Here is a 14,753-nt window from a genome sequence, read left to right as displayed (position 1 = left end):
AAACAAGCAGGATGGGACTTCATGGGCTGAAGCTGGAATTGGACAATGAACTCCAATATGCAAATGGACCAAAACTTATAAAAGTGTGAGACCCCATGACCAGTCACCCATTTTGGGACCATTTTGGGTTGTGCTGCCCAAGGTGAATGTATTTGAGACCTTCTAATAAATCCCTACTTTATTCTTTAGCTCTGTCTAGCCTCTGTTCCAGGCCAGCCTTCACAAGGCAGCACTAGGCTGGTTGGGTTCCTGCATCACAGACATCCTCCTCACCCTGCATACAGGACTTACCTCCGCAGGGCTGAGCAGGTGGTTGTTCAAGTGACCAGTGCCAGCCAAGGGTTTCCTCTGGGCCTGAGAAAAGCAAGCCTGAGCACTTTTTGGACTCACCATGATTCCCTGGAGCTCTGAGACGGGGCTGTCCAGGCAGTGGAATGGCCCAGCCTCGATGGCCCTACAGCCCCCGTATGCCATGGTGCAGGGCACAGGTGAGCACCAGCTGCAGGTGAGATCCTGCAGAGGAGGGGCTGATGGGATGAGGGGGGAAACTTCCTTGGGAAGTGGCCAGAGCTGGCTTCTCCATCTCCCCCTGCACGATGTGATCAGCAAACGCACATTGCCCCGGGGCAGCCCCGCTGCTTCCCGGTGCAGGTGGGGACCTGGGGACAGAGCTGACCTGGGGCACGGGCGCTGCTGTGGCGGAGCAGAGCCCAGCCCGGGCAGCCTGTCCCACCCCCAGCCCAGCCAGTGGCACGCCAAGCACTCGCCCAAGTCCCCATGTGCTGGGTACAGAGGGAACAGCTGCAGGGGCCCTTCTGCTGCCTCAGGAGCTGGGACAGCACCCAGAGCCAGGCCAGGATCTAAATTTAAACTCGTGCTTTGTGTTTGTACATGCGAGTGCAGGCTCCAGCCCCCACTCCCCCAGCACCCCCCTGCTGCACGGAGGAGACAGAGGGCCAGAGGAGCTCCAGCCGGCTGGGACCTGGGGAAGGGGGGCTCCACTGCAGGGCAGGAGGGGAAGAGACAACTGGGGGAGCAACACCATGGAGCCCTCTTCTCCCCAGGGTGATGTGAAGAAGAGGCAACAGAAGGAGAAGTCCAAGAAGCCGGTACCACCAATAGCTCCTCGTCCACCCAGGGCTCTGTTCTGCCTAACCCTGGAAAACCCCCTGCGGAAGGCGTGCATCAGCATCGTGGAGTGGAAGTATCCTCTGGCTGCAGGGCTGGGAGCAGTGTGTGTGTGTGTGTGTGCCCGTGAGCATGGCAGGGCTGCTGTGGGCACCAGAGCTGCCAGCCTGTTTCAGGCTTGTGCTGTCTCAGGCCTGCCAGAGGCAGCGAGGAGCTCAGGGAGCCCTGTAGGATGCACTGGCAAAGGCAGTGGCAGTGCTGCCAGGGCTGCAGGGGAAAGCTGGGGCTGAGGGGTGGGTCATGGGGCCGAGGAGTGGGTCATGGAGATGAGGAGTGGGTCATGGAGATGAGGAGTGGGTCATGGGGCTGAGGAGTGGGTCATGGGCTGAGGAGTGGGTCATGGAGATGAGGAGTGGGTCATGGGATGAGGAGTGGGTCATGGGGCAGGTGGGGTGGGACAGGGACAGCCTGGGGAGGTGAATGTTCTGTGTGTGTTGTGTGCTGGGGAGCAATGTGGGACAGACAGGTGAGAGGGGAGGGGGTTTGGTGTGGCAGGAGGGGGCACAGTGCCCACGCAGGGGTGGGGATGGGGTCAGGCTGGGGACAATGTGATCCTCTGGAGTTTTGGGTGTGGGTAGCAAGACCGTGGTGAGTTTCTTGGGATGGCTCTTTGTGTTATCACAATCTGCCTGATCCCACAGCTGTGCTCTGCCCTGGTGGGGGGGCCTCTCCCAAATCCTTGCTGCCACCATTGCCCTCTCAGCTCCCTTTCCCATCCCTCCCTGGTACTGCTGTCACCGGTGAGGACTTTTTCTGGGTGATACCGTTCAGAGGGATAGTCTTTCTTTGTGCCTTTGGCTTAGTATTGTAGTTTGGGTGTTGCTTTTTGACCTTTTCACTGGGGCATTGTCGCTCAGGAATACCAAGATGTCATGTTCCTGCCGTGCATCCAGGAACTATCACTTTGTTCACCTGTGTTTTATGTAAAGGAAGAGAGTGGGAGATGAAATTTTTCACTTTGATTTCAGCAAAACTTTTGGGCTGTAGCACGAACGATGGACTTGGGAACAGAGTCGAGTTCTTCCACCACATCTTTTCTCATTTCTGTTGCTGAACCTTATCTGAGTGTTCCTGGCTTTGGCAAGATGATCCCACCCCTGGGTAGGCTTTACTCTGGGAGGTGGCTTGGTCACTTAGGCTGGCTGTGTTGCTGTGGGGGTACCAAAGCCATGCCCAGAGATGCTGCTTTGCCCAAAGCCCAGGGAGCCTCTTGGCAGGCATGAGAGCATGCTCATAGCTCTGCTGGTGCTGGAGTGAGACCTCATTCCTTGACTGCAAGGGGACTCTCTGTCCTCCAGGGAATGGGAGCAGGGCCAAAACTGAGGAGTTCTCATTTTGTGTGTCTCTGGCAAGAGAAATGATGGTTCTGTGGGCACATAGAAGGGAACTGTGTCTTAAACAGGCACTGAGAAAGGAGGGAACTTGTGTGAATGCCTGAGTGGCAGGGGAGGAGCTGGAAATAGGATTTCCATCTTGCAGCATGCTCAAACACATTCCTCCTGCTGGGCCAGCACGTGCCAGAGCAAGTGCACAGCACAGGGAGGGTCTTCCCTACCTCGGTGCTCTGGGGGGATGAGTGGGTGCCCCACAGAACGGTGGCATGTGCAGGTGGTTGTGACCTGTGCAGGACAAATGATCCAGGGAATCAGGTTTCTGCGGTGCCTGGCTGTATTTATACCCAGATGCACCTGGCTGCCCTCACTCAGGGATCAGGGTATGTGACAGGGTCGGGTCGTTCCAGTTCCTGGGGGTTATTATGGTCTGCAGGGACATGCAGGCTGCCAAGGGGGATTAGCTCTGAGCCTCTGCTGTGGGGGTACCCGGCTGTAGGTTCCACGTGGCAGTATGTGTTCCTGCTCCCTGGGCCCAGCACTGCTGTCAGAGCACAAAGCTGAGCCCCAGGGGTGGGCCAGGGGCTTTTTCAAGCAGTTGAAGGGTGGGGACCATCACTCCACTCAGCCCAGGGCGGGTGAAATGCTGACTTGGGGCAGAGGGTGTTTCGTGCTGAAATTTGCTCACATTTCAAAAAATCTGTTCATTAGAACAAGGAAATGGAATGTTCTGCAGCTTACGGGGTGTTGTGTGCAAGACAGTCCAACAGCCTGATAGTTGTTGGGGCATGTCTGGCTTTGTGACACCACCCTGGTATTTCAGATCATTGTGTAGCCAGGAGAACTTCAAGGCAGATGGGTGAGGACTATGGGGAGCCTGGAGAAACACAGAGGCCTAATTCCTGTTGCAAGGCAGATGTGGGGACCCTTGGATGCTGTGTGGTGAGAGCATGCTGGGCAGAAAGAAGTTAGATTGCAAGACAAGGAGATGAGGAGGATGCTGGGGCTCTGTGGCAGGAGACAGACACACTGACCCAGTTATGCACATGGCTGGTTTTTTGGTTCAACCTGTCCCACTGCATTTCTGCCTCAGAACTGTGCCAGAATCACAGGCAACAAGTGGATCCAGCTCCAGTTACAGCAGTCCCAGTGGAGGTCACCCTTCAAGGAGGGCTTGTCTTACCCTGTCCAAGCAGGCAGGGAAGCCTCCAGGCCCTGGGCTCTGCCTCATTGCCTGGACACAAAGGGGAGCAGCTTTTCCAGCTGATTTCAGTTTTTAAAGCTCATCAGGTTGATGGATAGAAAGGTTCAGAAAAGGGAACAGAGGCTGTGATGAGCCCAGGACACACCTGACAGCACTCAGGCTGGTGTGGATGGCATGCTCCCCAGGTGGCCCTTGCTCTGAAATATTGGGCTGGACAGTGGTGTGGCCACCAGAACAGCCCTCAAGGGAGAATGCTGGGGGAAACAGAGCGTGGGGATCCCTGGAGGGAGAGCCTGGCTGCAAATGAGGCCCTGAAGACAGAGTTTGAGCTCTTTGGGGCCTTCAGGAAGGTGAGAGCCGAAGCTTCTCCAAGAGGTTTCAAGGCCCAACAAAACAGTGACAGCAGCAAGAGCCTGGGAGTGACAAAATGCCTGCCCCAGGGTTTTCATAGGGAAATAATAAAGTCACCCCTGTCATTCTGAGATGTCACAGGGCCCAAACAGCCCAGTTTCCACCTTGAAGGGGGGTGGGACAGTCCTCAGGCTGAGTGCTGTGTTCACTCCTGGGGACAGTACTGCCTGTCCAAGGCTGTAAGGACACCTGGGGATGTTCTGCCACAGGAGCCCCTGGATGAACGAGCTGCCTTGTCCCAGATACCTTCAGCTGGGATCACAGAGCCCCCGTGGGACCCGAGCAGCAGGAGTCTCCTCATGGATGCAAAGTGCAGAGGGAGCTGGACCTGCCTGCACTGGAGGGGATGCTTGGGATGTCATAGTTGAGATAGAGGCAATACAGAGCAACACACTCCATTTTCAGAAGGCCTCAAACTGCTTTTATTCTGGCATGCATGCTTTTTATACATTACAAAACTCCTAAGTTTACTCATTGGTCACTAGAGACAAGCAAAGTGCTCATTGGAATAGGCAGTTGCAGGTTTCTCTTATTTATCCTTCTTTCTTTCTTGGTTTCTATGTCAATGACCTTGGTAGAAAATTCTTTCAGCAGTAAATGTGGCAGCAGCTCTCTGGTCACAGAGAGCAGCAGAAACTTTCCCAGGCATCGTTCTGGGAAAGTCTATGAGAAGATCAGAGAAAAGAATGAGAAACAATTCTTACCTTATCTTGCTGCAGCTGGTATTGTGAACATGTGGAATGTGTTGTGGAGATTGGTTTACTAAAGGATGAGTTCTTAATTAGCCAATGGTGATGGTGTTTGGACTGGAGGACCAATTAGGTCCACCTGTATCATAACTGTGTATGAAAGCAATAGGTTTCTTAATGATATAATAATAAAGAGATTGATCAGCCTTCTGGGAATCATGGAGCCAATGCTAATTATTACCTGGCTGGGGATGCCCTGTGGTGACAGGTTTCTATGTCAACAACCTTGGTAGAGAATTCTTTCAAGGGGTAAACATGGATCCTCTTATCAAACTTCTCTCTGGCTCACAGAAGTGCCATAGAACCTCTTCCACAGGTTCAGTGCCTACATTCTGAACAGGCTCCTGACCCTTCGGGGTGATTCACTGAAGGATGAGGAGGGGAACACTGCCAGCTCTCCCCTCCCTTTGTCCTGTGTCAAAGCTGGCCCCAGGGTCCTGGCCCTGCAGCACCTGAGGACGTGCTGAGGCTGAGGTCTGGCTGCTCCCTCTGTCCTCTGCCCCTGTGGGAGGGTTGGTTCTCCACACCCACCCAGGCAGGACAGGACAGGGGTGGGGTTATTCTGCTTTTTTTTGCTGTCTGCACTCCTTAACGCTTCCTCTTAGACCCTTCGAGATCATCATCCTCCTCACCATCTTTGCCAACTGTGTTGCTCTGGCCATCTACCTGCCCATGCCTGAGGATGACACCAACATCGCCAACTCCAGCCTGGTAAGGAGCACCTGGAGCCCTTCCCGCAGCCCTGAGGGCTCTGTGGGGCTGGTGGCTTGGGGTGACACTGCTGCAAGGTGGCAAGAGCTGGTCTGGGGCCATCTGCTGCCCCAGGGGGAATCAGGCAGCTCTCAGGTCCAGCCAAAGCTGCTGCAGTCAATGGGAGGCAGGGGTGGGAAGAAGTGACTGCACAAAGGGTTTCAGAGGGGCTAAAAGCACCTCTGGGTAGAGATCAAAGACAGCAGGTTGTGTGTGGAGTGCACACAAAGGAAGAATTGATGCCAATGAAAGAAAAAATTTCCTCAGATTTCTTAAAATCACAATTTCAAAAGGAAACATTCTATTCTAGAAAGGTTCAAATGGTTTGTCTCAGCATTTTGGAGTAATTTAATCTGACCTTTCCTTTCAAAACTCTATTTTAATTTTGTTATCTTTTATTTAAGAGGGGAGAAACCTGTTTCTGTTAGGCAGAAGGGTTACTTCTTTCCAATCATTATTCCATATTCTTCCACAGTTGCTCCAGATTTCCTGGAATATGTTGTTTTAATGTGACCCAGATCAATAGTTTACACTATTTTTAGACTGCCATGCCTTTCTCCTCTTCAGATCCCCACTGTGGTTCAGCCACATTGATTTCCATTGAGAGACTGACTATGATGACTGAATCAAAACATCTGAATCCCCCTTTCAATGAAATGGGGTTTCAGGACTCCTCAGGGTAAATGCCCATGCAGGGTTAGATCCTGGCATGTTCCTTCAGCCTCCTGGCTGGTCTGACCAGCCTCCCTAACCCTCGGGCTGGTTTTGGGTTTTTTCTTCCCTGGCTGGGGGCAGAGCAGGCTTTGGTAAGTGCAGTTACCTCCGAGGAGAGGCAAAAGTGGCAAAGCAGCGCTGGGGCAGGTTAACCATGGGAAGCAGGAGATGGGGACAGTGGGGATGGGGTTCCCCCTGGGAGAGGGATTGGGATGAGGCTGAGAGCTGAGAGGGCAGAGCTGGGGGAAGCCCAGGAGTGTGGGATAAGGGGATGGAGGGACACTGGCCTCACAGGGCTCCCACAGGGGCTGATGCTGCCCCAGGAGCTTTCCCATGAGCAAGAGGCACATGGGCAAGGACCAAATTATGTAAATTCATTGCATGAATGAAATTCCATCTGTTTTTATTTCTTGTATATTGGATTACTTATGCTATACTCTACTGGGGGATGTTTCATCCTGTTGCCACAGCAATAGGTATGAAGAGCCAGGTAGTCCCAAGCTGCTGTTCTTTCATTCCTGCCTCCTGTCCCTTTGTCACCATGTTCTGGTGGCTTTGTAGGAGCAGAGCCAGCTGAGAATTTAGCCAGGCACCCATCACCTGGGGCATCAGCCTAGCACAGGCCTACTGGTGTAACCCTAGCTGTGAGAATTTGAGATTTTCTGTGCCCAGCCCCAGCCCCCTCCAGGGAAGGCTCCTGCAGCCCAGAGCAGTGACAGCTCTCTCAAAAGCTTTAAAGCTGAGAGCTCCACAAGTGATGCCTTTTTGGGCTCCCTAAAAACAGAGCCTAGAGAAATGAAGAGAATAAAAAGCAGGTGTATTTACTGAAGGGCCTTCAGGTACATTCCAGGCAGACAAAGCCTCCCCAGGGGCTACACCCAAAATGGACCATGCGTTTTTACACTTTTATAAGTTTGGGCCATTTGCATATTGGGAGTTAATCTTCCAATTACAACTTCAGGTAATGAAGTCATTGACCCCAAGTTTGCTCCCCCAAGTCCCTTTTGTTTCCATCTCTCTGGCCTGAGGTGTCCTTGATTGCCAGGCCTGGAGAGGAATTGTTGTGTCTGCCCAAAATGGGGAACCAGCTGCTGACACTGTGGATGGAGTTCAGATTTCCACACTAAAGAACCGCAGAATTACAAATAGTGGAAAAATAGAAAAGCTAAAATCCTAAGGCATCACAAGGAGAGTCTCAAGAAGAGAAGATTCCCCTGAGACCTCTGCTGCCACTGCCTTCCTGCAGGAAGGAAAACCTGCAGAGCAGCCACGCTCTGAGTTGCTGTGGCCAGCAGGGAAAATTGCAGTCAGAGTTTATACTAGGTTTAGAATTAGTCTCATGAAAGCTTGGTTAATCAGAACTTGTTTTTGGGGGTTGAAAAAATGAAATACCAAAAAAATGAAATACCATAAAAATGAAAATAATGAAATAACCATAACCATAAATTTTCTAAGAATTCATTTTGCTTTATCCTGGAAGAAGTAAAGTTGTTTAATTTCAACATATTTGATTATTACTCTTTCCATATTAGATTTCCTTTGATCCAGAAGGGTTTTTTAAATCCAGTTTGTATCTGATTTTGTCTTTTCTAATGGAATCAAAATTTCTTCAACCCTGATAAAATGATTTTTGACTTTTCAATTTGTTCACAGCATTTATTTTCACTTTTACTTGAGTTTCCGGAGTTTCAAACCCCACTGTTTTTCACTGGAAACCTTACTCCAGGAGCAAGCAGCTCCAGAGTGTGTTTAGCAGGGCAGGTTATTCACAGGGATTCACCCCAGAAAATACAGATGTGTGTGACCTGGCTGCCTGGCCTCTGTTTATAAGCAGTGAAGGAATAAAGTCAAATTTAGAGTACAGTTCATCTCCCAGGGCAGCTGAGCCATTTCTGTAGCTCCAGTGGGTGGTGTTTGACGTGCTGCACACACTGAAATACCTGGTTTTCACAGAAACATAGAATTGTAGCTTGGTTTGGGTCAGGAGGCTCATTCTACCCCCTGCCATGGGCAGGGACACCTTCCATTATCCCAGGCTGCTCCTGTCCAGCCTGACCTGGGGCACTGCCAGCGATGGGGCAGCCACAGCTGCTCTGGGCACCCTGTGCCAGGGCCTCCCCACCCGCACAGGGAAGGATTTTTCCCCTAAAATCTAATCTAAACCCATCGTATTTCATTATTTGAAGGAGGTATTTCATATCTCGTTTATTATTTGGTATTTCAGAAGACTTTCTTTGGCTGGGATCACACAGGAGGGAGGAAGGAGGAGTGGCCAGGCCCCAAATTCTGCTCCCCCTCACTCAGGTGTGGATCCTTTGCCTGCCCCTTCAGTGTGAGGATGCTCAGTGCTGGTCCTGAGCCCTGTGCCACTCGGGGAGCCCAGAGCCAGCGCTGGGCTCAGAGGACACCACATCCCTGGCCACACCAGTTCCCCCTGCCACAGGAGCCCAGGAGCAGCACTGAGCAGAGTGGGCTGAGCTGGGTGTCAGCCAGCTCTGAGATATTTGAGATACTTGCATTTATTGTGGAATGGTTTGGCTTGGAGGGACCTTCAAGCCCATCTTGTTCCACTCTCACCATGGGGGGACACTTTCCACTGTCCCAGGTGCTCCAAGCCCTGTCCAGCCTGGCCTTGGGCACTGCCAGGGGTGCAGGGGCACCCACAGCTGCTCTGGGCACCTGTGCCAGGGCCTCCCACCCTCACAGGGAACAACTTTTTCCTAATATTTAAATGCACTGTCTGTCAATTTAAAGCCAACTCTCTTACCAGTTTAGAGACTTTCCCTATCAGTGGGACTCACAGGTGACTACTTGGAGGGAGGCCACCCTTTGAGACCACCCTAAAGCAGCTGTCCTGAGCCCTGTGGGCTTTGTAGGAATGTCAGGTAGGACATGGGGCCTAGGGAGTGGGGGACAGAGCTGGAGCTCAAACTGTCAGGAAGACAATTTAAGTAGCGTGGGTACCAGCCTGTGTGCAGGCATGCTGCTGGTGTCACAGATACTGGCTTTGGGTATTTTAGGTAGCACGAATGTTTCACAAGGAGTATGCTTCTGAAAACCCCACCATTTTGGGTTGTATCTCAGCTCTGGGCTTGGGGAATTCCTGTGTTTCCAAAGCCTGAACTGGGCTCAGTCCTGGGGTTGGGGAATTCCTGTGTTTCCAAAGCCTGAACTGGGCTCAGTCCTGGGGTTGGGGAATTCCTGTGTTTCCAAAGCCTGAACTGGGCTCAGTCCTGGGGTTGGGGAATTCCTGTGTTTCCAAAGCCTCAGGTACAATTCAGTGACAGGAATGTGGGTATGTGATGCAGTTGCAGGAGTCTCCCAGAGTTTCATCTGCACCTGTGAGTCCTGTGTGATATAATTACCTGTGAGTCCTGTGTGATGTAATTACCTGTAAATCCTGTGTGATGTAATTACCTGTGAGTCCTGTGTGATGTAATTACCTGTGAGTCCTGTGTGATGTAATTACCTGAGTCCTGTGTGATGTAATTACCTGTGAATCCTGTGTGATGTAATTACCTGAGTCCTGTGTGATGTAATTACCTGTGAATCCTGTGTGATGTAATTACCTGAGTCCTGTGTGGTGTAATTACCTGAGTTCTGTGTGATATAATTACCTGTGAGTCCTGTGTGATGTCTGTCACCCTGGGGCTGTGCCATGGGCATCTCAGCAGCAGTGGAACAGTTGCTTTTGGGCAGCTGACTGGTGTCCCACAGTCCCTGGGCAGAGTTTGCTGTCCATTGCTGGTTTTATTTGACTCTGTGCCTGGAGGTTGGCATGGGTTACTTGCTGCAGGAGAGTTGTGATTGCATGTTGCTTTCCTAGAGCTTGGGGTCACCCTGGATCTCCTGGAGTCTTCCAGGAGCTGTGACCATGGGCAACACTCCTGCATATGTGTATGCACAGATTGATAAAACTGCAGAAAATGCTGCTACTCTGGTACTGGCACCTGGAGGGGTGCACATGCAGCTGTGTGAGCTATAGCTGCCTCCCTTTGTCTTGGTTTGAACAGCCAGGTGTCTGCTAAGGAAGGCAGGAGCCTCCCTTGAAATAGAAAATGTAAACTCCATCCTTCTGAATTATTATAATTTTGAAATTAAGGGGCTCTCAGGCAAAATATGGGAATAGGAATAACAGGTCTTTACTAGGGAAATTAAAAATACAAATGCAATAGTACAAAAAAAACCACTGCCAGCATCAGAACATGCCCTGACCCCCTGTGGGTCAGGGTGGTGGCAGCAGCCCCATCCCAGGGTGGCTCAGCCCTCCTGCAGTGCCAGCTGTGCTTCTGCTGGAGCAGGATCCTGCACAAGGGGGGAGTTTTCCTCTGGAGCTCCAGGGCTGGGGGAGATGAGCCTGGGCTCCTCTGAGAATGCAGTGGGAAGAAAGCTGCTCCTCTGGGAATGCAGTGGGAAGAAAGCTGCTCCTCTGGGAATGCAGGGGGTAAAGGCTGCTGTGCTGTTCCCAGGTCAGATTTGATCCAGGTAGGAATTCTGGGCTCCTCCCCTGGGCAGAGCATCTCCCCATGGGATGATGGAATTTTCTCAGCCATGCAGGGACACTCACTGGCCCATGGACAGAAGAGAATTAATAATTAATGGCCCATGAACAGCAGAGATCTCGTGGAGGGAGGATTGGCTGTAGGGGGGATAAAGAAAAGTGCCCAATGAGCAGCAGAGAACTGCCCCAGCTCTGACAGATGGTGATAGAACACCCCAACTGCATCTTGCAGCCTAAGACAGGGGCTTAGAGGAAAGATTGAGACAAACTTTTTAAGAGGGTCTGTTGCAGAGGGTGGTGGTTTTAAAGTGAAGGAGGGTAGATTTTGATTAGTTATAAAAAAGAAAAATAATTTATACTGTGGTGGTGTTGAGGCCCTGACACAGGTTGCCCAGAGAAGTTGGGAATTTGCTGTTATGTCCCTCCCAGGCTGGGGAGGCTGGCTGGGGGCAGGGGGCTGCCTGCTGCCTCTTTCTTGGCCCGGGTTTGAACCTTTCTGCTCCTCACTGGCTGCCCCTGATACCCTTGAAGCAGCACCGTTCATCTGCTGTGGGTTTCTCAAAGGTACCTCTGAGGAATAGCAAGTTACCTTTTGATTCTGGGCAAGGAGTTTTCAGAGGAAAATCCCTTCTAGTGAGAGACTGAGTCTGTTCTGCTGGAAAATCAGGGCATGGAATTGGCTCTTGCAGTGCTGGATCCTGACATCAGCCTCAGCAGCTGCATCCCACTCCAGGCTGGACCCTGCCACTCACCAGCCCCAGCAGCTGCAGGGCTGCTCTAGCTTGCAGTGGGCTTTTCTGTTTTTCCTCTGCAGCTGAGGAGACACCCCACCGCACCGGTGGCTGCTGGCATGGCTCTGCAGCCCCTCCAAACCTGAAATGATCCTCATGGCAGTTGTATTTGCATGGGATTGCAAGGACAGGCTTTGGGGGATCAGTCTGGGGGGCATTTGTCCCCTAAGGGTGGGAGGTCAGCAGTGTTGATTTGCTGTGGCTAAAACCTTGAAGGCAGAGGCAATGCCAGGAGGATCTCTGCTCTTACCCTAGCTGCCCTCTGATCCAACAAGAAATGGCATTGTGTGGGTGCCAGTCATGTGGGGACACTCAGCACAGTCACTGCTTTTGGACACGTTAATTGAGCCAGCAATGCTTCTCTCTTGAGCTCTAGCCCTGGCTTTGTAAAGGAGCGGATTTTCCATTTGGCAGGGCACGGGGACCCTGGGAGGAAGGCGTGCTCACAGCACTACAGTATTCCCCAGTGAAGATCCACTCCCAGGCTGGTCTCAGAGGGAAATTTCTGCCTTTCTGAGGGCAATTCCCTGAAGATCCTGAGTAGTGATGCTCCTCGTCCTTCAGGGGATATAGGCTGAGGAGAGGGACGAGAAACACCAGAAATAAAAATAGGCCCGTCCACCTGGCTGCTTCAGGAGGCTTTTGGTCCCAGTCTGGAGGGGACATTGCCAGCAAGGACAGTGATGGCAGTGACAGGCAGAGCCAGCTGGGCACAGGCAGCTCTGGGCTGCGCTCCAGGGACAGATGAGCTGCCCTGGCCCAGCAGCTGCAGGGCTGTGCCAAGCCCCTGCAGTGGGGTGCCAGGTCCTGCCTGGGAGGGGGTGCAGCACCTCTGCCCAGTGAGCCCCAGGCTCATTTCTAGCTGGCCTGGCATTAAGGAGGAGTCCTTGAGCCCAAGACCTGCATTCCCTGGGAGCTTCCTGATCATCCCAGGCAAAAGGGGAGCCATGGTACAACTGGCTTGTCCCACAGTGACTGTGTGGGGACTCCAGGACAGACCCAGTGAACCCTCAGATGGAGAGGATGAGGAGGGTCAGTGCTGCCTGTAGGAGGAAGGCTGTGGGGAGAATGAGAGGGTGAGCAGCAGGGAGGAGAGCCAGAGAGGAGCAGTGCCTTGGGCCAGGCACCTTCAGGTGGCTTTGCTGGAGCAGTTTGTGGGAGCCAAAGCCTCAAGGGCAGGGTCCTGGCAGGGGCCATTAAAGGGCTGGGGGGATCATACTGCAGGCCAGAGAGTGGCATGTGGTGGCTCAGCATGCCACCCTTGTCCCCAGATCCCCTTGGTGTGAGTGGGGGTGGCAGCGGGGGCTGGTCCAGAGTCACTGGTGAGGAGGGGAGGTGACTGTTCTAATGGAGCATTCTCTCCTGCTTGCCTTTGCAATCCCCAGGAGAAGATTGAATATGCCTTCCTCATCTTCTTTGCCATTGAGGCCATGCTGAAGATAATTGCCTACGGTTTTCTGTTCCACACGGATGCCTATCTCCGAAATGGCTGGAACGTGCTCGACTTTTCCATCGTCACTCTCGGGTAAGGAAAAGTGGGAGGGCTGCTGCAGTTCAGCTTGTGTCAGGCCTCTTCCACAGCCAGTCCGGGGCTAGTTTTTGTGGTGATTGCAATGTGTTTGGAGACACCTCCTCGACTAAGTTCATGGGCCCCCTGTTCCTGCTCTGACATCCACTGGGATCCTCTCTAACTCTGATATCTTCCTGTCTTGACTCCTTTATGCCTCGTAGATCTCCTTGCCCTGGAGAAAGGGGGTTGTGTGGGGTCCTCCAGGGTTTGCACATGGGGTGGGAGCTCCCTGGCTGTCAGCAGTAGAGCTGGCCTTGCCAAGAGCTGCCCCTGGGCGAGGCTGAGCACGGCTGGCAGTCCTGACCTTGCTTTGCTGCCTGCAGAGCTCTGAATCCTTAGCTCAGATTTCTCAGTCTCCATTCTCACGCCCTTCTCTTTTCCCTTGTCCTCCCTTCTGCTTCTCCTCCCTCCCTCCCTGTGCCCTGGCTCTTTCAGGCTGATCACCATGACCCTGGAGCAGGTCAACGTGAAGCAGGCGGGGCCTTCGGGGGGAAAAGGCGGCTTTGACGTGAAGGCGCTGCGCGCGTTCCGTGTGCTGAGACCCCTGCGCCTGGTGTCCGGAGTGCCGAGTGGGTGCTGGGTCCTGCTGCCAGCCAGGGCTGATGGCTGGATGGAGCCTCGGGGCCTGGCCAGGGTGGGGAGACATGGGACAGGTTTCTTGTTGTTGCTGGATCAAGCCCAGCCACCAAGAAGGTGTAGAGGAGGCACGGGTTCTTCTTGTTGCTCCAGCTGGTGGTTTGTAGGAATGTGCCCCCTGTTGACGGAGTAAACAAGTTACTCTTTGTCTCCTTAAAAAGGACAAAAGCCCACAAGTTTCTCTCCTCAATTTGGTTAAAAGACACCTTGGGGACTTCACCTCAAACTTCAGGATAGCTAATTGGACAGGAGCCAAAAAGTCCTGCCTAGGCAATTCACTAGAAAAAGAAGAGAACAAAATAAGTAAATAGTTTTTGTGAAGTGTTTTAGCAGGAGCAAGAACCTCTTGCCCTGGCTCGGTTTTTCTTTCTAAAGAGCTTTTTTATTTTGCCTTTTAATAAAACTTTTTGTTTCCAACACTGTCACAGGAGCCATCCTGCCACTTTATGCCACCTGTGGTAGCTGAGCTATCAAGGGTATGATGTTTTGTCTATGAGAGCCTATAAGACCTGGCTCAAATAGACAATACAGTGGTTGTCAGCCCTGGGGAGCTGCAGGCTGGCACACAGCTGGCTGCCTCCGTGGCTCAGTGGCAGTACCTTTGGGTGCCAGTGTGAAGGGGGTCAGGATCTCGCTCTGGTTTCTCAGAGCAGGGATCTTATTCTTCTGTAACTCATTAATACAGCCAGGGTGAGAGCACCAGAACAAAGGGAAGAGCTTGAAGCAGCCTTCAGCACTGCCTGGCTCTGTTGAGCTCTCCTGCATGCTTTCCTGGTGGGTAGAAGAAAGGATTTCCTGCTTCAGGGATCTCAGTCCTGCCCCACCCGTGCCCCTCTTCCCTTGGCAAGGGGCATTTCAAAGGCTGCTTGTTGGTGGGCTGGCAGGGATACAAGGTGCACCCACAGCTG

The 14,753-nt window shown here is 52.5% G+C and overlaps 1 protein-coding gene across 1 annotated transcript in view; it reads left to right on the top strand.

The window, feature by feature from the left end:
- Positions 1–912: 912 nt before the first annotated feature.
- The window catches only part of CACNA1S (calcium voltage-gated channel subunit alpha1 S), a 54,147-nt gene continuing 40,306 nt past the window's right edge, over positions 913–14,753 (top strand). The window contains exons 1-4 of the mRNA XM_030292034.4: positions 913–1,204; positions 5,489–5,594; positions 13,025–13,164; positions 13,645–13,778. Of these exons, the coding sequence (XP_030147894.4) occupies positions 1,044–1,204; positions 5,489–5,594; positions 13,025–13,164; positions 13,645–13,778 (541 nt within the window). The 5' untranslated portion in view covers positions 913–1,043. The remainder of the gene's footprint in view (positions 1,205–5,488; positions 5,595–13,024; positions 13,165–13,644; positions 13,779–14,753) is intronic.

This window comes from Taeniopygia guttata, chromosome 26 (assembly GCF_048771995.1).
Source record: "Taeniopygia guttata chromosome 26, bTaeGut7.mat, whole genome shotgun sequence".
Classification (NCBI taxonomy): domain Eukaryota; kingdom Metazoa; phylum Chordata; class Aves; order Passeriformes; family Estrildidae; genus Taeniopygia; species Taeniopygia guttata.
The sequence above is the reverse complement of the archived record's forward strand: the minus strand, read 5'-3'. Positions and strand labels throughout refer to the sequence as shown.